At 39.2% G+C, this 23,418-nt stretch overlaps 1 protein-coding gene across 7 annotated transcripts in view; it reads right to left on the reverse strand.

Moving 5' to 3' along the window:
* LOC120424064 (probable ubiquitin carboxyl-terminal hydrolase FAF) overlaps positions 1-23,418 on the reverse strand; it is a 406,051-nt gene that overhangs the window by 133,424 nt on the left and 249,209 nt on the right. For 6 of the 7 annotated variants that reach the window (XM_039588085.2, XM_039588080.2, XM_039588081.2 and 3 more), the window contains one exon: positions 1,066-1,180. In XM_039588085.2, coding sequence (XP_039444019.1) covers positions 1,066-1,180 — 115 coding nt within the window. Of the gene's footprint in view, positions 1-1,065; positions 1,181-5,112; positions 5,258-5,316; positions 5,592-23,418 lie in introns of those variants that run through there. The other variant, XM_052708586.1, reaches the window with a different exon arrangement.

Here is a 23,418-nt window from a genome sequence, read left to right on the forward strand (position 1 = left end):
ACTTCTACTGCACGCCATTCTTGGTCGCGTTGTTGCAGATGATACGGCTCTTGTAGCTTCGGAGCACGTTCTGTACGATCCTGGACTGAACCAGTTCCACCTCATCGACACTCCTTCCAGTGAATCAGGAACAGCCGTGCGCCGTCCTCTTCGGTCACTCCTTTCAACTTCTCCACCACGTGTCCTTTTCGATTCCGTTTTTGGCCTTTGTGCGTTTGGCTGGAACCACCGGAGGTGGGGCTATGTCCTCCAGCGTCAAACTTTTCGGCGCTCTTGGCAGTCTCTACAGTTTCTGTGGCGCTTTCTCAGCATTTTCTCTGGCCCGAACCATGTTTGAGTAAGAGTCCGTCGAAGATCGCTCTCCATGGCTGCTGGCCCACTTCTCGCCATCCTCGTGCGCATTTTTTTTTTCCAAAACCTGGCAGTTGAGATTTTTCTCAGGTTCCCAGGAGTTTTCGGAATCGTCGCACCCCTTCCACTTGATCTGAAACTGGACTCATCAGAGCTTAGCTTTTTGATCCGATCCGCTTATCAAATTGCTTATTAATTTTTTTTACCATATTTTCAAATAAAAACACCTTGTTGGGAGAGCACAACCCCTCACTTATTGCTTCCATTTTAGTTTGTTGACGTTCGGCGTCGCGTTTTTCATTCATTCAAACAATGCTTCTGTCATAGTTTCGTAGCATGCGTTGACCTTTAAAACTGAGATTTTGAAGGATTACGGTGTCGCCGGATGTTTCGGCTTTGCGCAAACTCAGGGTTGAACGGATGACCATGAACCCTTTGGGAAAAATGTTCCTTGGACCACCCCCGACACGGCTACCTAGTGTAAGTGTGGACTATAGTTTGTCGCTTAGCCTTTATGAGCGTTTGAAGTTAAAGCTCGCGTTTTCCATAGTAATTTTCATGTAAACTTTAACCCCCGGGCGACAAGCCAGTTTTAAACCAAATGAGCTCAAATTTGGTTTGAGAGTCCCTATGGATTCCCTCTACAATGGACTTTATTTCAGCCGGATCCGAGCAATTTCGAAAAAAATTACCCACCCTAAAATATATACTCACTTGTTTTTCATTTTCGCCACTAAGCATTTGGGGTGAGCTAGCTAACTTCTTCATAAAGGTAAAAAATTCCACTGAAAACATACTTTTTGCATGAAGAAATCGAATATTTTGAGTCCTGAAATGAGATTAAAATAATTTAATATTTACTAAAAGAATCATATAGTTAATAAAGTTTGGTTGGTTTTACTATTTGCACAACGCGTTAAGCACAAGTTGAGAAAATTCTGTTGATTCGTAACTAAAGGATTCTGATTTTTGGTTCATCGAGTCGCTTGAAAGATTTGACCCCTACAATACTGTAACCGTCGGGACTTCACTAGTGAAGGTCTCCGCGACTATCGCGTAGTAAATTCGTAAAAATACCATGCTTGGGTAATGTTTGTGTGTCTGGTGGTTTTCTCCCAGCGAAGACCCGGCTCATCGTCCACCAACAACATCCCAGTGTGCAGCCAGCGCTACCAACGAACTTCCATAACCCGCCACCAGAGGAGCTGTTAGCTGTGGGTGGGGAGGCGAAAGGAGTCGTGACAGGAAGGATCGGGATCAGGGGTGAAGGCTCGGATGAAGATGGGGAGGCAAGGGGAAGAACTAGGACCGCCATTATTCTGGGAGTCCGCGGGATCGTTCTATTCCCCGGACGACGCCAAAGCGAACAGATCGATCGACTACCATCTGTTCCGCCAAGTTATTTTTAATAGTGCCTAATAGTGCCCATCAGTGCCCAGAAGTGCCCAGCATCACCAGCTGGACCAGTAAGAGAGCAACACCGAGTTGCTAGAGTGCAGGAGTTGATTTGGAGGACACCAGGACCCCTTGTGTTTGGTGATAACCGTCTCAGTACCAACGACGGCTCACCCATGTCGCTGACACCTAACGGGGACTCAAACCACCTCGAGTCTCCCCGAACACAACCGTTACCGGGATAATCTGCTCGACCTGTGCCTATCCGGGGATTCCGGGCACCCTCGACGGTGTACCGAAGGCCACAGCCGTAACCATCTGTGGTGAGGCCAGGACGAAGAAGGAGGGAGCGGAAGTGTGTAGCAGAAACAGGAAGGTGGACATCGCCGGCGAGCTGCGATCGACGACGGGGCCCCGAAGAAGAAGTGAAGAAAAAGGTCAGATTAGTCTGTAAGAAAGTGGGAGGAATAAAGAGAAGTGTAGAGAGAGAGAGAGAGAATAAAGTGTGCGACCGCACACCTTGAGTTTTACATTGGACATCACAAGCATTCCCCAGCTGCGCGACTTGACTAAAGGCGTGCCGACCCTGAGGGCCTTGAACTCTGGGAGTCTCTGTGACGCTCAGTAGTCGGACAACCCCGTAAGTTACAATACAGACGGGAATACGGGAAGGTCCGCTATATTGATTCTAAGACTCGAGTTTTCAAAAGCAGTTTTAAGAAAACGTAGTAACGCAAAAGTTTTCTGTTTGTTGCAGATGATAGCAAGCAAGAAAAGTTTTTGTTTGGCAGACGGTAAATAAGTCATAAGCAAACAATCTGTCCAGTGTGTGATTTAAGTCGCAGAGAAATTTTGATCGGGACGTTGGCCTTATTTGGAGCAGTTCGTGATGTGAATTTCGGTCTATCATTTTTGGCTTTTAACGATGTATTTTCTCGATTGATATTGTCGACCTGTGATTTTCAAGGAGTGCTGAAAAAGTTTTACCAGATGAAGTTTTTTTTATTTCTAGCCGGGAAGACGGCGATTTTAAGGAAAGTGAAGTGCGAATGAAGAATCTGCTTCTTCTTCTACTTCTTTGTGCGCGATTTTAGTGTCTTGTTTGTTCAATTGCGCCCGTGCAGCAAAAAGTCAGTTGAAGCCATTGTAACCGTTGCTGGTCGGTCTGGTGAGCGTGAGATTTATGCGTCACTTCCAAAGGGAGATCGCACGCCATGTTCGTTTGCCCGGTCGAGACTCTTTTAAAAGATGAGCACATTTTGAATTGATCCTCATTGGAAGATTCAGGATCGAACTACCACTAAACTAAACCGAGAATCCGTCACTCCAACCACTAGAAATTACCCAGACAATTTACTCCAGTGTGTTGCTTCTATGCCTGAAAGCCCTGAAAGCTCATCATTGACAGTTCCGCCACCTACCAACAGGCAGCATGCCGATCGTGACAGTGCAATCGACGCCATGCTCTGGCATTTAGAAACAGAACGGAATAAGACGACGAAAAGCACTGTAATAGTCTGAACACCACTGCATTCCCAACATACCCATTCACACTTAATTTCCATTTTTATTACCATGCCCGGACCTCGCACAACAAGACCAGGTTTTGTCTTTCAAAACACAAACCCTGCCTGGCTGTAGAGCCCACACACAGTTAGAACCACTTGGCGCAAGCATAATTGCTGATGCTTGCGTATAACCTTTTTCGAACCATATTTCGGTTCATCGACAATTGGCCGGGACGCTGACTCCTGCTGAGCCAGCGCAAGGGTTCAACCCAGTACAAGCCAACTCCAGAAGTCTATACTGTAGCACGTAAGTGTCACCACTCAAATTACATGTGATGCAACAAATTTGACTCGTATAAATACCCGAGTTCAAATAAACAAAAATGAGTCTTTTCGGCTGGAACATCAAGGCGACTTGTCTACTTTATTTCGAGCTCCGAGCTGGTTACTGCTCCTCGCAGTCTACCACACCTTGGATAGCTCTTAATGCAAAGAAAGTCCCTGCAGGTTTCCCCGCGGTTCTTTCGCCTCGCACTGTCGAACGTTTGAGATATTATAGCACATAGGTGGAACTCCATATATTCGGATAGCTCAAAAACTGCGACGATAGTTGGGTTCAGTAACTGGTATAGTGGAAATTTGTCCATGCTTGCAACGCCTACTCAGCAAAAACAGCTGAAAAATTTGAATCATGTATACCACTTGCAGATTGACAGAACAAAACATGTATACCACTTGTATTTTGACAGTTGTTAAGATTGCAGTTATCCATCGTTTTGTACGGAAATATAGAGTTTAAGAGCAATTAAGTTTTTGAACTTTATTTTACTTTATTACAATGTACATTTAATTCAATTTTTAAGGAATTGTTTTAAATTATTCTTATTCAAATTATTGAAAAGAAAGCAAGAATCTAAATAAACGAAATTGTTTTTTTAGAAGATCAACATCTTCTAATCTTCTTCCTCATTTTTATAAAATCCACTGCGGTGAATGATATTTTGAGAAGCCAGTCAAGTTATAAGATAAACGCTACCTGAAGGAATTCTGTTGGAAACAGTCGTAACTATTGCATACAAACAAAAATTGCATGCAATATGTGGAAGTAGCGAACTGCACTGATTCTCCATACAAACTTTGGAGAAAACCGATTCGGCCCTGTCCAAATATTTTGGCAAATATCAAAGAGGATGTGTTTCTTGGGACCCTCAAGTTCATGCTTCCCCTCGAGGAGGTGGGAATGTGCAGAAGTTATGTTGGTCGGTGTTATCAGATGCTTGCAGAGCTGTGTAGTCGGAGTCGTTGGAGTTGGGTCTTTTGGAGAGCTTAAGTCGGTGTCAACAAATTCTGAGAAGCCGGAGCTGGAGCACCACGTGACCTGCAGAATAATGTCCAATTGAGAGTTGGAGTTGAAGTTGGGGTTTTCCGGCAAACTGGGGTATGAGTTGAAGTCGCTAAGTCTCCAAAACCCGGAGTCAATGTCGGATTCGCCACCTTGTCAGAACCCGAAATGAAAGGAAACGCCTCGAAATTACAAGAAAAGCCAGTATTGTGTTTAAAAAAGTTTTATTATATTTTCTGGTCAAATGCTGTCCATGCTCAAAGCTGATCTGTTCGGAGGATAACGCGCTGGAGACGTCTAATACAACATTAGTCAATCATACCACAAAGCATTAAAAAAATCAGTTTGTTAACGTTTCATCTGCGAAATTCTCCAAAACACAGTGCAAAGAGGCATAAAAACCGTACAAAACGGGGTCGAACTGTGAAGTCTATGTTGCTATGGAGACGCGATTTCTTTGCCAACATTTCAATTTGTTTGTTTTAATTTGCTCTTTGTTCTACAACTAATGCTTACACATCCTCGTGGTTTCGCGAAAGGGTAGATAAAATCGTGGTTATCAAAATGAGCGGAACAGATTTTATAGTTGCGAAGCTCTTTTTCGTCCCACATTTCATCGATGTCGCAAAATTCCAGCCATTTTACGAGTACATCCGGTCGCCTGAAAGTAGCAAAAAATCAACATTATTCGAATTAAATGTTTTTAAAAAAGCTGAATACCTGTTCCTGAATGAATAAAATGATGATCAGGCTTCACTAAAGATGCATTTTTTTACTGCACAGATTTTGTTCAGCGTTTTGGAGCAGGAGCAGGAGCAGTAAATAAATCAAAACAACAAACAGCGGACACGCGAAGCCAAACGAAATTTCAAATCATGGCATCCTGCGATTGTGTTTACTTGAGGTAACAGTTCAGTATACCAGTTCTGATCGGACCGAGGGGGCAATGCATATTCCATGTATCCGATGGCTTATCACGATTAAAAAACAAAAAAAATACTCTACAAATGTTCTGGAGCAACACTTAAAAATGGCGCATAAGCATTTTGACAGCTAAAACTATTTTGCAAATTCCGAGGCAACAGGTAACTATTTAACTAAGCACGCAAAGTTAGAAGTTAGCTGGGAAGGCCAGCTATTGATTAATACTTTGAGTTTTGTGAAAAAGTTACATGTTGTCTCGGAATCTTCGAAATTGTATCGGCTGTCAAAATGCTTATCCACCCTTTTCTCGTGTTGCACCAGTGTTCATGTATTTTCAACAATTTTCATTGATTTTTTGTAAGACATATTTCAAAATGTGAAGTTGCTATCTTTTATTGTTTTAATTAACAATAAACAACTCGTATTTTTAAGCTACTTGTTCACTCATCCATAACAGTAAGCCGTCTAGAAATTTCAAAATTGTTGTGTGTAAGGAGTTTTTATTCCAAAATCGGTTCCTTTTGTTGTCCCGCCTCGAATAGACTTAATTATTTATTAAGCCACACCGTATCTGATTCAAAAAATATCCAAATATTGAATTTGTGGTTGCCTCTCAACCAGTCGGCCCGGGTTCGATCCCAGAAGGTCACAGTGGCAAATATTGAGACGAGGTTTGTCTGATCACGCCTTCCGTCGGATGGGGAAGTAAATGTTGGCCCCGGTCTAGCCTAGAGGTTAGGTCGTAAGCTCAGTCCAGGTGTAGGAGTCGTCTCCCTGGGTCCTGCCTCGGTGGAGTCGCTGGTAGACAGTTGGCCTCACAATCCAAAGGTTGTCAGTTCGAATCCCGGGGTGGATGGAAGCTAAGGTGTAAAAAGAGGTTTGCAATTGCCTCAACAATCAAGCCTTCGAACATCTAGTTTCGAGTAGGAATCTCGCAATCGCAAAAATAAAATAAAAATCTAACTGGAAAAACTGTAGCGATTGTTGTGATGTGTCTTTTGAAAGGCCAGTTTTACGATGTTGTCCCGTCACACTACATTATCATTTCATTGCAAACACAAGTACAATATATTGTTCATACTACATAACATTTCTATGTAGGAAAATCAATAGTCTTCCCAAATATGTAAAAACATTGGGAGTTTCTTTTTTATTGTGCCACTTTGGATTTTTTAGAGCCGAAGCAAAATGCAAAATTAAATTCTATAAAAACAAAGCAAATCGTTTTATTGTTAGCTACGATAATGCTAATGTTTCTAAGCGCCCCCTCCCATTTCTCTCCGAAACTCTTCTTCGAGCCCCCCACATAAAAAATATGTAAGGTTTAGGACCCAATTGCATGCCAAATTGTGCATGAGTCAACATTATGTGCTCGTTAAAGTTAAAAATAATAATTTGCTACTTTTTTTTTTGCTGATATGAATTTTTTTAACTACATGCACTACGGACGACCCGTAGCTGAAAAGCTGTCATAAAAACTGGTCGAAAAGTTGGAGCTCTCCACCGCTAGAGGCAGCACCGTGCATATCCCCTTTTTTGAACCTCAAGTTCCACGGATGTGCGAAAAGTGACATGACTTCAAGGTTACTGTAAGCGCGTTGGGCTGTCTTTGTAAGGCTGTATTGGTGAGAACACGCAGAAAAAAATAAAATGTCTATTTTCGCATGAACATTAATTTTTCGAAATGTTTTACCTCCGTGCACAGTTGACGACGAACCCTGTGACGTCACAAAGTTTGTTTTTCTGTTGAGTTCAGTGGCAGACGGGCGATGAGTTGGCTTTGAAGAATCTGTGCCATGATTATGGCCATTTGCAGGTCAAAGGAGCTAATCAATCCGCCGTAATCTAAACGTAACCCAGCACCAATTACCATTCCGATAAGTGGTTCAAATTTTACGGGTGCGCTACGTTCAGAATCTTTTTGATCTCTCAACTTCCGGACTTCCGAGCCCGGAGGTAGGTAATTAATTTTACAATTGAATTTGGGAAATAATAAAACAAATTCTTCTAATTCTTCTAAAGAAGCCGCCATCGACCGACCGGAATCGAAAGAAGCCGTCATCGACCGACCGGAAAGTGTGGGCCTGACGTCCGGATGTCGCAGTCCTGCAATCGATCCGTCTGTTACCGGTGGCGCCGGACTCACCGGAAAGTGCAGCAACACGCAAGTCATTCCGAGGGACATGAGACATGTCTAATGCGCGTTCTGACCTTCGGAGCGCCGAAGCCTTGCCCCTAGTGCAGTGGCCAGTACGTGCTTCAAAAGTCGGTCTACATTTATGCGTGTGCCGGCCATAATTCCGGACGAGGCCAAGCTGCAATTTTTCCGTTTGGCCAAGTACAAATCGGTGAGCGATCGAGTCATTAAGTGCCTTCCGATTCTGATCACCACGATGAAGAAGGTCAAGAAAGAGGAAGAGCTGGCTGATCCGAAGTTCGAGGGCGAGAAGCTCTCAATCTACAACCTGCAGTTTGTCAGTCTTGGCATGACGGAAACCCCCAAAGATCAACACAAGGACAAGATCCTCAGGCTGAGCGGCAAATGTTAGAATCAAGGTTAGAATGGCAATTGCACATTAGATTTACAAGTAGGCTATGATTTGGTTGTGAATAAAACCTCACTATTTCTTTAACACCGTTACTAAGCAGTCGATCTTTTCGTTTACTCTGCTAACGGTTATGGGCCCAGGAAACCCTAACCCGGTGAAGAAGTTTCTGGAAAATTTTGGAGCTCGCCGGAAGTGAAGTTCGTTTTGCGAGATGGGGGACGAGAAGCACTTGAAGATCAAACCGTTCGATGGGACCGGTTTCAACACCTGGAGGTACCGGATGCTGAGTTACATGGAAGAGCTGGAGTTGGAACATTGCATCGTGCAAGAGGCGGAAGAAGAGGCCTTCTGGAACATCCCGGAAATGGACAGCGCGTGATGCGATCCTGGCCGTCGAAGCGGATGACCTGTACGACGTGAGTGATACCGGATGTCGGCCCCGAGGGAAAACGGCCTTTGTCGGGAAGCTGAAGTTCAGGCAGAGCACTGGCCGACTGAAGAATAAGAAGGACCATCGTTATACGAAATTGCGCGGCTCGTTGGCACCGGACGTCTTGAACCGGAACAACGGACCGATTGAAAGGCGTTTGAAGCGGGACCTGTTCAAAGCAGAAGCGTTGCTGTTCCCACACTGCTGAGTAGATTGCTCGGATTGTCCAATTGAGGCGGAGTGTTAGAAAGGCAATTGCACATTAGATTCATAAGTAGGCTATGATTTGGTTGTGAATAAAACCTCACCACCAAAATCACCAACAAGATTGCGTCCATCATCTCGACCCCGGCAGAGGTTGAAAGGATGGGCAGCCGCATTCAGGAGGCCAAGGGTATTCAGATCCAGGTCGTGCCGGAAGATTACATCAAGTGAGCCAAGGGTGGGGACATGATTTCATACATCACGAGCAAGTCCATCTGCGATTGAGGCTCCGATCTGCTCAGCCGAATCCCGCAGGATTAAGTTAAATCAAAATCTAAGAAGAGCATCTACATCCAATAACCTTGACATGACTTTAGATTCAGTCAACCAAAGTAATCCACAAGTAGGTTTTAAATAACAGTTAAACCCTACTCCACAAGTAGGTTTTGTATAACAGTTAAACGAACGTTTTATTCATCGAGAAACGATCTAAGGAGATTTATTTGATAAACTCCAAAAACAAAGTCGAGTTCTCGTGTGTTGTTTTGGTTAGTATGCTTTAATATTTGCACAATAGAGTTATCTACGTGCGCATGTATTGCGTGTTTGTACACGAAGGATTTTTAGGTTAAAATTTGTACCCGCCAGCAAAAACAAATGGTAAGCTAGTGTGCGTGAGATCGGGCTTAGATAGCTCTATAGTTTTGGGGGCCATCTTCGTGTTTTCTAGCTTTAGGGAGAGTTCTTTTATTACGTAACGCAGCTAGGGGGGGGGGGAGTGTCAGAGTCTGTTACGAAATGTTACGAAAATTAGGGGAGGGGGGGGGTGATAAAAAATTATGTTACGTGTGTGTGTGTGTGTGTGTGTGTGTGTGTGTGTGTGGTCCAATCCAATACCCGCTGGCCGGCAGCGAAATTATGGGAAAGTATAATTTGTATCAGGCTTTGTTTATGCTGATACAGCTTATATCAGTCCCGGGTATTATGTGGTGATAGCCCTCGCGCTGCTTCCAATGACCCATTTCAGAATGATAGAGCTCCTTGCGGTCCAATTACGAGGTCATTGGGCATTGCTAAAAATCCCAATTTTTACGTTAAGTAATATAAGAACGCGCCCTTACCTACTTTGTACTTTGTGTGTGTGCGTTTGACCTTTACTTCTGTCTGTTTCCCTAACCGAACTCATGTGCTCTTCCCATTTTTCTTCTTGCGGCTACTGCTTCGATATTTCGCGCGCGCTTTTAGAATTCAGGGGTAATCCACGTGTGACATAGAAACACGTTTTTTTTTTTTTTAATTTATATTTATTTTGATTTTCTCTTCCATGTACATTCATTCAGTTAAAATAATATTGAGTGTCCAATCACAATCGATGACTTTTCACCTCAATTTTAAATACTAGCAACTTTCATTTATTCATGAAATATTGTAGCTTTCGCTATTCAGTGATTTCAAATGTAGGAGGTCCTACATGTACAAAAGGGAAAAGGGATACCTTAAAACTAACTTATAAACTATATAAAGAGCGGATCAATGCAGCTGAAGACTGCAATGATTTTTGTCGAAATGCATCAATTATCTTATTGGACATAACATCCAAAGTGTCAACTTCGGCTAATTGATGAAGTTCACTGGTGCTGAACCAGGGAGGAAGTTTCAGAATCATTTTCAGAATTTTGTTCTGAATCCTCTGAAGTTTTTTCTTCCTGGTTGAGCAACAGCTTGTCCAGATCGGCACAGCATAAAGCATGGCAGGTCTGAAAATTTGTTTATAAATTAACAGTTTATTCTTGAGACAAAGTCTAGAATTCCTGTTTATAAGCGGATACAAACATTTAATATATTTGTTACATTTAACCTGGATACTTTCAATGTGATCCTTGTAAGTAAGGTTTTTGACAAAAGCAAGTCCAAGATATTTCACTTGATCCTCCCACTTTAAATATACCTCATTCATCTTTATAATGTGATGACTTTTTGGTTTAAGAAAATCAGCCCTTGGTTTGTGAGGAAAAATAATAAGTTGAGTTTTTGCAGCATTTGGAGTAATTTTCCATTCTTTCAAATAAAAATTGAAAATATCCAAGCTTTTTTGTAATCTTCTTGTGATGACACGAAGGCTTCTTCCTTTGGCGGAGATGCTTGTATCATCAGCAAAAAGTGATTTCTGACATCCTGGGGGCAAATCAGGCAAGTCAGAAGTAAAAATATTGTATAAAATTGGACCCAAAATGCTTCCTTGAGGGACGCCGGCACGTACAGGTAGTTGATCAGATTTGCCATTCTGATAACATACCTGCAGAGTACGATCCGTCAAATAATTTTGAATAATTTTCACGATATAAATCGGAAAATTAAACCATTTCAATTTCGCAATCAAACCTTTATGCCAAACACTGTCAAATGCTTTTTCTATGTCTAGATGAGCAGCGCCAGTAGAATAGCCCTCAGATTTGTTGCTTCGAATTAAATTTGAAACTCTCAACAACTGATGAGTAGTTGAATGCCCAAGGCGAAATCCAAACTGCTCATCAGCGAAAATTGAATTTTCATTAATGTGCGTCATCATTCTATTAAGAATTATTCTTTCGAATAAATTACTAATAGATGAAAGCAAACTAACATAGAAACACGTGAGATTAAAGTTCGAACCTCAAACTTTGAATACGTCCGTCAAGGTTGGACTCGCGTCTGCCGACTCGACACTAGGCCGGCAAATACTTAGGTACGTCAGCTAGGGAAGCGCTCCTTCCACAAGTGCAAATAGAACGGACTCTCCAACAGAACAGATTTTTAAAGTTAAATATATCTTTATTGACCATTCTTGTGATAATTACATTTCATTTACATTCTAAGTGGTATGGCTAAATGCTTTTCATCTTCATCTTCATCATCAAGTTCTGCAAAATTTTAAGATCATCTGGACATCCTAACAAATCACTGGAAAAAAGAATCGTCTTGATTGGTTGAGTTATGCCCGAGAACCAGCGAGTTGACGTTACCGTTCCAACTTTTTTGGAGCCTTGGGAGTTGGAATGTTAAGATAAATCCTCCAAGCGCTCTTACTTGTTCCGTACGAGTTTTGCAACCATGCAGTGTTGTTGTCATCTCGATGAAAATGTTTAGAAGTTCTTTTGGAGAAAACAGGTCACTACCGTCATCTGGGGCGAATTGGGACAAATGTGTTTGCCACTGCACAATAATTGGTTACAGCCGGGACCGTGGTGTAGGGGTAAGCGTGATTGTCTCTCACCCAGTCGGCCTGGGTTCGATCCCAGACGGTCCCGGTGGCATTTTTCGAGACGAGATTTGTCTGATCACGTCTTCCGTCGGAAGGGAAGTAAATGTTGGCCCCGGTCTAACCAAGAGGTTAGGTCGTTAGCTCAGTCCAGGTGTAGGAGTCGTCTCCCTGGGTCCTGCCTCGGTGGAGTCGCTGGTAGGCAGTTGGACTAACAATCCAAAGGTCGTCAGTTCGAATCCCGGGGTGGATGGAAGCTAAGGTGTAAAAAGAGGTTTGCAATTGCCTCAACAATCAAGCCTTCGAACACCTAGTTTCGAGTAGAAATCTCGCAATCGAGAACGCCAAGGCAATGCTGTAGAGCGAATAATTTGAATAATAATTCCGGATCCGACCCAGACTGCTTCAGTGAGTATGGAAGGCTTCAGTGCAATGTTGCAACAACTTATTGAGATGGTCTGACCCATCTCTTAACTCCTTGGAGTTAAGACCGGTGAGTCTATCGCCGTAACAAGCAAGATGTCGGCGGTTTTTGACCACTGATCATACCCGCATGGCTTCAGTGAGTATGGTAGACTACTATGCTGATGTGTTGGAGTGTCCTGGGTTCTCCTAGGACTCCCTGGAGTTATGATCTGTGGAGCTACAGCCGTAACAAGCAAGAGTTCGACGGTTTTTGACCCCGGAACTTACTCGCATAGCTTCAGAGGATTGTAGACTACTTTGTTAATTGCTTGAGATATCTTGGGTCATCTATGGACTCCCTGGAGTTATCATCTGTAGGTCTACGGCTGTTACAAGGGCTCCCTGGAATGGTCCGGTACATCCCAACATAACTGCAATACAGTCTGCCATACTCACTGAATCTTTGCGGTTATGATGCGCGGTTGAAAATCGTCGACCTTTTTCTTGTTACAGTGACCCAAATATCTTAACTCCAGGGAGTCCTAGGATGACTAAAGACATCCCAACAGATTAACAAAGCAGTCTACCATACTGACTGAAGTTATGCGGGTATGTTCCGGGGTCAAAAACCGTCGACCTCTTGCTTGTTACGGCTGTAGCTCCACAGATCATAACTCCAGGGAGTCCTTGGATGACCCAGGACATCCTAACATATTAGCAAAGTAGTCTACCACACTCACTGAAGCTTTGCGGGTATGTTCCGTTGTCAAAACATGTCGACATTTTGCTTGTTATGGTAGTAGACCCACAGATCTTAACTCCAGGGAGTCCTAGGAGAACCCAGGACACTCCAACACATCAGCATAGTAGTCTACCATACTCACTGAAGCCATGCGGGTATGATCAGTGGTCAAAAACCGCCGACATCTTGCTTGTTACGGCGGTAGACTCACCGGTCTTAACTCCAAGGAGTTAAGAGATGGCTCAGACCATCCCAATAAGTTGTTGCAACATTGCACTGAAGCCTTCCATACTCACTGAAGCAGTCTGGGTCGGATCCGGTTTCAAAACCTTGAAGTTCTGACTTGTTTCTATGGGATGCCTCTTGCACAAACGGTTCAAATGGATTAAAACAAGAGAAATCATGTTTCAATCATGCTTAGACATATCAGAACTCATAGTTTTTGCTGATATGCGTCGAATGAAGTCAAGGTGAGTAAAATCCATAATAAAATACAGATTTTATGAATGATTCTAGAAATAGCAAAAATACAATTTTTTGTACATTTTTACCCAAAATGCTCAAACTTCAACAACTTGTAACTTTTGGACCCCGGGGTTTAGAGTGTTGGTCCAGAAGACTTTTTTTCATGTCTCGGCGAGATCTTTCGAAAAAAGTTGGTCCCGTTCGTGTACATCCCTGGACCAAATTCGCCCATTCTCCTTTAAATGCCCGGAACAACATGACCGATAACCTTCGGACGAATGATTCACCCGACATTTTGTAGTGAAATAGTCATACTTGAAACCTATTGCATGGGTTTTTGCCCAAATATGCCCGAGGCTTTGTATACCGAGCTTGAAACTAGCTTAATTATTACAAAATCTTTAGTGTCTTGTTTGTTTTGATTTTACTGACAACTCTTCTGAACATTGTAATCGTCTAAAATCAAAATTTATTTATTTTTGTTGGGTTTAGAACCACTGCGACCATTGAGTTGATCTATTGCGGTATACCCATTTTGTTATCGCAAATTTCAGGATGACACGTTACCATTTAGGGTTGCGGTCATTGGCTGACACTGCGATGCACCCCAGTTTGCCAAGATTTCTAGGATGAAATCAACTACTGTGTCGGGGTTTTCTAGCCAGGCATCATTTGGGACTTGTTACCGTTACGACATCAGCAATCCATTTTGCTAACCATCGCTTACGGTTGCAAATAGGAGTAGGGTTTATTGCTTTAAATTAACGATTTAACTTGTTAGTAGGGCTTTTTAGAATTAGGGATGTTTGTGTTGTTTTGTTTAAAATGATTTGTTATTCGTTAAAATTAAAAGATTAATTCACAAACATATTACAACAGAGCACAGTTTAGGGATTAAGATCAAATAAAGCACACATTACTCGCGAACCGAAGGGAACCATATTTGTAAAAACACTATAACAGCACACACGTTGGGGGGGTATACATCGTGACCCAAAAAGGGAGATTGCTAATTGGGTTAAGGGCATGCATGGGAGAAGGAAAAAGGGAATAAAAGAGGGTTTGCGGCGAGAGCGAGCCAACAATTGATCTTGGGTTCACTGATTAGGCCTTTTCCACATCAACCACGGAGCGAACAAGATCATCATCCCGTCATCAAGTGATCAAGTGTTACAAGTCTATACCGCGTTGTAAGAAGTGGAAAAGAAGCTTCCACTGGTGAAGGCAATTGTATCAGGTATAATTTGCAAAGAACTGTAAACCCCAAGTGTGACCCCCAAATTCCTGGCCAGCTCGCTAATCTCTCCCTTCCTACGTGCACGGTTGGTCCCTCAGGGCCCGTAATTACCAATTTGAGTCCACGATAGCACGTTCGTTGGACCACTAGCCCACGCGGTCAAGCACCTTGCCCAGAAGGGCAGACCGGACTCTAGAAGCCGCGCGAACAGCGCCGCCGTCGGATAGCCTCGTCCCGCCGCTGGCAGGACGACCGACGTACACCAAGCTGTTGGTGGATCGCTCGCCTAGGGAAACCGCATGTTCCTCGGCGACAAAAGCGATCACCCACGAGGTCCAGGTAGCAGCTCGACGACCGGCGATTGGCGAGAGTACGAACGCCGCCGGTGACACCCAACAACGCCAGTTTCGGCCCCAGCGTAGCCGAAAGACCGCCACGAGTTCCAGCAAGCGGCCTCGAGAAGGCCAAGTTCAGCCGACGACGAAGCGCACGTGGCATCGTGCACCGTGCCCCACAACTCCAGCACCAGGCCGTCCAGATCGCAGAATCGACAGGCCGAGAACGGCCGACTTCGCACCGCACGTGGCCTCCCACCGGCCAACCGCAGAAGCCGCCATCTTCAAGAAGCCACCAGCATGCCCCCCGCAACACACACACACACGCCCACAGTGAGTAAAATAAAAACCGTCTAAAAGTGAAAAGTACAGGGTTTGTCCTTTTGATTATCCGAGCCGCCTTGCAAATTAGAGCTCCTTGCTTTGAAAACCACGCCAGTCGCGCAAAAGAGGCCCCGAGCCCACCCCTGTCCGGTCGTGGCTCTAAGACCAACCGGCAGGGGCGTCTTAAGGGCCTCCTGGCCCAGAGGGTACGTTGTCCCGTTGTAATAGACTTATTATGCCCTTATTTATGATCCGTCTTCTTTTTGCAGAAACAGCGCTGCATTCGCAATTCAAATGTTTTGATGTTTCAGTCTCACAGTTACAAATCCGACAGATATCAATTGGACTGAGCCCATTTTTTTTTCAAGTGATATCTAGACGGACAGTGTCCTGTTATGAGACCGATGTATATTACGAGATATTTTTTATTCATATTCATGAGTTGAGCGAATTTTTGTTTGGAGGGGATGATAAACATTTTGGACTGACGCATATCGTTCTTTACCCAGTTCAACTGAATCAACTTTTTCTCCAATTGTGTGAATTCCATATTAAGTGTGCTTTTCGAGACTCCGCAGAATGGTTCTGGGCCTATGAAATGCCCGTCCGAACCTCGTCTTGCTAAAAGGTCTGCTATTTCATTACCATCTATTCCTCGGTGACCCGGGACCCACTACAAATGTACCCGGTTTCTAGATGCTAATTGTTTCAAAGGTGTTCTACATTCCCAAACAAGCCTGGACTGGCATGTTGGCGATTTTAATGCATTCAAGTGTAACGAACCTAATTTCCTACTTAAATTCACATCCTCATCCACGCCCATACATTTCTTCTGAGTTTATAATCCAAACGTACATGTATCCCCGCCTAGCAACAAGGCTGGCGAGGCATCACTAAAGCCAGAGGTCCGTCTCTCCACTACTCTCATTTTAGAACAGACAAAAGAGAGAGAGAGTCAAGGAGGCTCTCACTAATTGATTAATTTCCCCAGGTAGTTACCTTGGCATTCCTGTCTTCGGTTGACTCGGACCCGCACACGTCGGCGACACCTCTCCTCGCCCTCACCCTTACCGATTCTATAATTCCCAGGAAAAGTGCGCAACTCTAATAAAGCACACCTCTTATTAAGTCCTCGGCCCTGGTTCCATATGCATTTGGACTAGGACGCAATCATGCCTGACGATAGCACACAAGGGCATCAATTTATGAAGGGAGGTCAGGGATAAGCAAGTCCGGTAGCAAGTGCGCTTCGGACTATGACGTCACCGTTCGGTGTTTGGGGCAGGTCAAGGCCAAGAGGTTCAAGCGGGAAAAAGACCTCTCGCCTGGGGATGATACCCGGGGAATAGGTAACGAGACCTCCATGTTACTCATCTTCTGGGAAACTAAAAAGTTGCTGGTACTCCTGGGCTCCTAATACACCAAATCTACACATAAGGTCCCAAGCGACATCTAAGTACAGCGCCCAGGGTCCAAAGGTGAAAAACAACAATGGAAATTTCCACTAACTTGATCGTGGGAAAAGTCCAAAGATCACTAAGTAGTGGAAATTTCCGATACCTTTGGAATGTCCACGCGCTCGCGGTTTTTGACCGGAACCAAGGTCACTTCCCCTCCAATTACACAGCGTAACAAAAAAATTTTTTTTGTGATTAGCAGGACGATTCAAAAAACTCCCCGAGGGATCGGCTTCCTGAACACAATGCAACCTGGCCCATGTCTTAATTGTTACCCTAGCTCGAGATATTCAATGCAGAAGTTTTGCATATGAATCACCCCCCGTCGAAAAAATATTTTTTATTTTGTTTTCACTGTAACTTAAGTTCTATTAGGTCTTTTTAGATGCTTCTGGTGTCATTAGACGGTAAATTGTTAGAAAAACCCAAAATATGGTCCCATTGGTCGGTTCCCGTAACCGGTTCCGGTGGAAATCCGGATTATTGGCCAAAATTGTGCGAAATCTTCAAAATTTTGAAATTTGTTGCTCTTTATGCGAAAAAAACATACTATTTCTTCAAACAATCAATACAAACTCAAAAAATGGTTTGTCCAAGCATATCCGAAGGTGTTTTATCGAAAATGTGGCCATGAGAACCGGTTCTGGCCAATCCGGATCCGGAAACTAGAAAACATTTAAGCAGTTTTTTTTCAAAATTCCTATGTGCCAGACAATTTAGAAAAACAAATGTGGTGTTGAAGCATTTTTTGCTACTCTATACTTTCAGAATCCCAAAATATGGCCAAGGGGCCAATGGGAACCTGTTCTGACTGTCCCGGATCCGGGAAACAGTGGTCACATGACATTTTTATTGAATTTATTAAAAAGTTGTTTTAGTTACCAGAATTTCAAAATTCCTTGAAAAAAAATCTGAATTTATTTATAGCCAGAATCAGAAATGTGGCCATCGGGAATCTGTTCTAAATGTTCCGGATCATGAAACCAGTGGACACTTGACAATTTTGTTGAAAATAAAAAAAAATAAGTTTAATTTTTTTTTAAATTAATCTAAATTTTATCAAAATTAGATTCAGACATGTAGCCAAATGGCCAACCGGACCCTGTTTATATATTCCGGATCAGGGAACCAGTGGACAAAATTCAAGATTCCTGGAAAACAAATCAGATCAGAAATTTGGCCGAGTGGCCAACCGGAACCTGTTTTAAATGTTGTTAAAATATTGTCAAATATTTAGTTAAGAAATTTTCAGGATTCCTTAAAATGAATCTGAATTTATTTAAAATCAGATTTATTAATGTGGCAAATGGGAACCTGTTCTAAATTATCTGGATAAGGAAACCAGATGACACTTGACATTTTAATTAAATTTATTTAAAAAAATTACTGGATGTATAAGATTCCTGTTCTATTTTAAATTTATTTAAAATTTCTTTGACATTATAATAAAATTTGTTTTAAAACATAGTTACTGGATTTATAAGATTCCTGTAAAAAATATGAATTTATTTAATATCAGATTCCGAAATGTTGCCAAATGGCTAATGGGAACCTGTTCTTAATAATCCGGATCAGGAAACCAGTGGACACTTGACATTTTAATTAAATTTATTTAAAAAAAAAACATAGTCACCGGATTTATAAAATTTCTGGCAAAATTCTGAATTAATTAAACATTGTTTTGACAATTTAATTTCATTTATTTTAAAAACATAGTAACTGGATTTATCAGATTCTTCGAAAAATCAGGGAACCTGTGGACAAAATTCAAGATTCCTGGAAAACAAATCAGATCAGAAATTTGGCCGAGTGGCCTACCGGAACCTGTTTTAAATAAAATAATGTCAAATATTTTAATTAGGAAATTTTCAGAATTCCTTAAAATGAATCTGAATTTATTTAAAATCAGATTTATAAATGTGGCCAATGGGAACCTGTTCTAAATAATCCGGATTAGGAAACCAGTTGACACTTGACATTTTAATTAAGTTTATTCAAAAAAAGAGATATCGGATTTATAAGATTCCTGTTTAAAAAATCAGAGTTTATTTAAATTTATTTTTACATTTTCATTTAATTTATTTTAAAGACATAGTTACTGGATTTATAAGATTCCTGTAAAAATCTTAATTTATTTGAAATCATTTTGAAATTTTAATTAAATTTATTATAAAAATAATAACACGACTAAAAAAAGATTCCTGTAAAAAATATGAATTTATTTAATATCAGATTACGAAATGTTGCCAAATGGCTAATGGGAACCTGTTCTTAATAATCCGGATCAGGAAACCAGTGGACACTTGACATTTTAATTAAATTTATTTAAAAAAAAACATAGTCATCGGATTTACAAAATTCCTGGCAAAATTCTGAATTGATTAAAAATTATTTTGACGGTTTAATTTCATTTATTTTAAAAACATAGTAACTGGATTTATCAGATTCTTCGAAAAATCAGAATTTATTTTAAATCATTTTGAAATTTTAATTAAATTTATTTCTTAACATAGATACTGGACTAAATACTCAGAATTTATTTAAAATCAGAATCTGACGTGTGGCCAAATGGCCAAATGAACCTGTTCTAAATAATCCGGATCAGGAAACCACTGGACACTTGACATTTTAATTAAATTTATTTAAAAAAGTTACTGGAATAATAAGATTCCTGTTAAAAAAAAGATTTTGTTTTAAATTATTTTGAAATTTTAATTAAATTTATTTAAAAAAATAGAAGCTGGACTTTACAGATTCCTGGAAAAAAATCTGAATTTATTTAAAATCAGAACCAGAAATGTGGCCAAATGGCCAATTGGAACCTGTTCTAAATAATCCGGATCATAAAACCAGTTGACACTTGACATTTTAAATAAATTTATTTTAAAAACATTACTGGATTTATAACATTCCTGTTAAAAAATAAGAATTTATTTAAAATTATTTTGACATTTTAGTAAAATTTATCTAAAAACATAGTAACTGGATTTATAAGAGTACCTGAAAATTCTGACTTTACTTAAAATTATTTTGACAAATTAATCAAATTTATTTAAAAAAAAACATAATAACTGGATTTATAAGATTCTTCGAAAATCTGAATTTATTTAAAATCATTTTGAAATTTTAATTAAATTTATTTTTAAAAATAGTTACTGGACTTAACAGATTCCTGAAAAAAAATCTGAATTTATTTAAAATCAGAATCAGAATTTAATTAAATTTATTTAAAATCAGAACCAGAAATGGGTCAAATGGCCAATTGGAACCTGTTCTAAATAATCTGGATCATGAAACCAGTTGACACTTGACATTTTTATGAAATTTATTTTAAAAAAAATACTGGATTTATAAGATTCCTGTTAAAAATACAGAATTTATTTAAAATTATTTTGACATTTTTGTTAAATTTATCTAAAAACATAGTAACTGGATTTATAAGAGTCCCTGAAAAATTCTGAATTTACTTAAAATTATTTTAACAAATTTATCAAATTTATTAAAAAAATTGGTAACTGGATTTATAAGATTTTTTCCAAAAATTCTTTTTTTATTTTAAATTATTTTGAAATTTTAATTAAATTTATTTCTAAAAATAGTTACTGGACTTAACAGATTCCTAGAAAAAATCAGAATTTATTTAAAATCAGAATCTGATGTGTGGCCAGATGGCCAATCGGAACCTGTTCTAAATAATCCGGATCATGAAACCAGTTGACACTTGACACTTTAATTAAATTTATTTACAAAAAATACTGGATTTATAAGATTCCTGTTAAAAAAACAGAATTTATTTAAAACTATTTAGACATTTTAGTTAAATTTATTTAAAAACATAGTTACTTGATTTATAAGAGTCTCTGAAAAATTCTGACTTTACTTAACATTATTTTGACAAATTAATCAAATTCATTTAAAAAACATAGGTACTGGATTTATAAGATTCTTCGAAAAATCTGAATTTATTTAAAATCATTTTGAAATTTTATTTAAATTTATTTTTAAAAGTAGTTGCTGGACTTAACAGATTCCTAAAAAAAAAATCTGTTTATATTTAAAATCAGAATCAGAAATGGGTCAAATGGCTAATGGGAACCTGTTCTAAATAATCCAGATCAGGAAACTAGTGGACACTTGACATTTTAATTTTATTTATTTATTTCCCCGAGGGTCCCGGAGCACCAAAACTTCTTAGCATGGTGGCTCCCAACGATAAATTGCCTAAACAAACAGGAACGTGAGCGGGGGATCCCCACGTTTCTTCCTCCCCTGTAGATTCAGAAGTGTATTGCTGTTTGAACATTCGTGTTCAAACTCAATCCAATTCAACGAATCATCTTTGTGGTAAACTTTACGCAGTTAGCCTGGCCATTTTAACGTTTGTGATGTTTCAAAGCAATTTATTGTATTGGGGCACTGCGACTGTTAATAATGACAAGAGGATGCTACGCGTTAATCAACCTAAGGCATTTTCCAGGATGCCCTCGAAAGACTGGCTGCGCTAGGGTTAGATTAGATTAGATTAGATTAAAAAAAATACTGGAATAATAAGATTCCTGTTAAAATAAAACAGATTTTATTTTAAATTATTTTGAAATTTTAATTGAAATTATTTAAAAAAAATAGTAACTGGACTTAACAGATTCCTGGAGAAAAACTGAATTTAAAATCAGAATAAGAAATGTGACCAAATGGCCAATTGGAACCTGTTCTAAATAATCCGGATCATGAAACCAGTTGACACATGACATTTTAATTAAATTTATTAAAAAAAATACTGGATTTATAACATTCCTGTTGAAAAATAAGAATTTATTTAAAATTATTTTGACATTTTAGTTAAATTTATTAAAAAACATAGTTAATTGCATGATTAATGTCCCTGAAAAATTCTGACTTGACTTAAAATTATTTTGACAAATTAATCAAATTTATTTAAAAATAACTTAGTTACTGTATTTATAAGATTCTTCGAAAAATCTGAATTTATTTAAAATATTTTTGAAATTTTGATTAAATTTATTTAAATAAATAGTAACTGGACTTAACAGATTCCTGAAAAAAACTGAATTTATTTAAAATCAGAATCTGATGTGTGGCCAGATGGCCAATTGGAACCTGTTCTAAATAATCCGGATCATGAAACCAGTTGACACATGACATTTTAATTAAATTTATTTACAAAAAATACTGGATTTATAAGATTCCTGTTAAAAAAAACAGAATTTATTTAAAATTGTTTTGACATTTTAGTTAAATTTATTTAAAAACATAGTTACTTGATTTATAAGAGTCCCTGAAAAATTCTGACTTAACCTAAAATTATTTTGACAAATTAATAATATTTATTTAAAAAAAAACATAGTTACTGGATTTATAAGATTCTTCGAAAAATCTGAATTTATTTAAAATCATTTTGAAATTTTAATTACATTTATTTTTAAAAATAGTTACTGGACTTAACAGATTCCTGAAAAAATCGCAATTTATTCAAAATCAGAATCTTAAGTGTGGCCAAATGGCCAATGGTAACTTTGTCTAAATTATCCGGATCAGGAAACTAGTTGACACTTGACATTTAAATTAAATTTATTAAAAAAAAAGTTACTGGATTTATGAGATTCCTGTTAAAAAATCAGAATTTATTTAAAATTATTTTGACATTATAATTAAATTTATTCAAAAAAAAAATATTTGACTTAATAAATTTCTGCAAAAAATCAGAATCAGAAATGTGGCCAAGTGGCCAACCGGAACGTGTTTTAAATGTTGTTAAAATGTTGTCGAATATATTAATTAGGATAATTTCAAAACTCAATAAAATGAATCTGAATTTATTTAAAATCAGATACTTTCTGATTCTTATTTCAAATAAATCAAGATTTTCTGCAGAATTTTTTTAAGTCGTTTAATTATTTTTAAAATAAATTTAATTAAAATTTCAAAATGATTTCAAATAAATTTAGATTTTTACAGGAATCTTATAAATTCGATATTTCTTTTTTTTAATAAACTTAATTAAAATGTCAAGTGTCAACTGGTTTCATGATCCGGATTATTTAGAACAGGTTCCCATTGGCCACATTTTTAAATCTGATTTTAAACAAATTCAGATTCATTTTAAACAAATTCAGATTCATTTTAAGGAATCCTGACATTCCAACGCCCAAGGCTCCAAAAAAGTTGGAACGGTAAATTCAACTCGCTATTTCTCGGGCATAACTCAACCAATCAAGACGATTCTTTTTTCCAGTGATTTGTTAGGATGTCTAGATGATCCTAGAACTTTGCAGAACTCAATTTGATCAAATCTATAAATTTTGCGATCAAAAACATCGTTCCAACTTTTTTTTTCGCTTGTAAAAAAAAATTCGCCAAAAATTCCGCGGAGGCAGTCTTTTTGAAAAAGTTGGAACGATGTTTTTGGTCGCAGAAATTACAGATTTGTTCAAATCAAGTTCTGCAAAATTTTAGGATCATCTAAACATTCTAACAAATCCCTGGAAACAAGA

Source organism: Culex pipiens, chromosome 2 (assembly GCF_016801865.2).
Source record: "Culex pipiens pallens isolate TS chromosome 2, TS_CPP_V2, whole genome shotgun sequence".
In the NCBI taxonomy this organism is placed as follows: domain Eukaryota; kingdom Metazoa; phylum Arthropoda; class Insecta; order Diptera; family Culicidae; genus Culex; species Culex pipiens.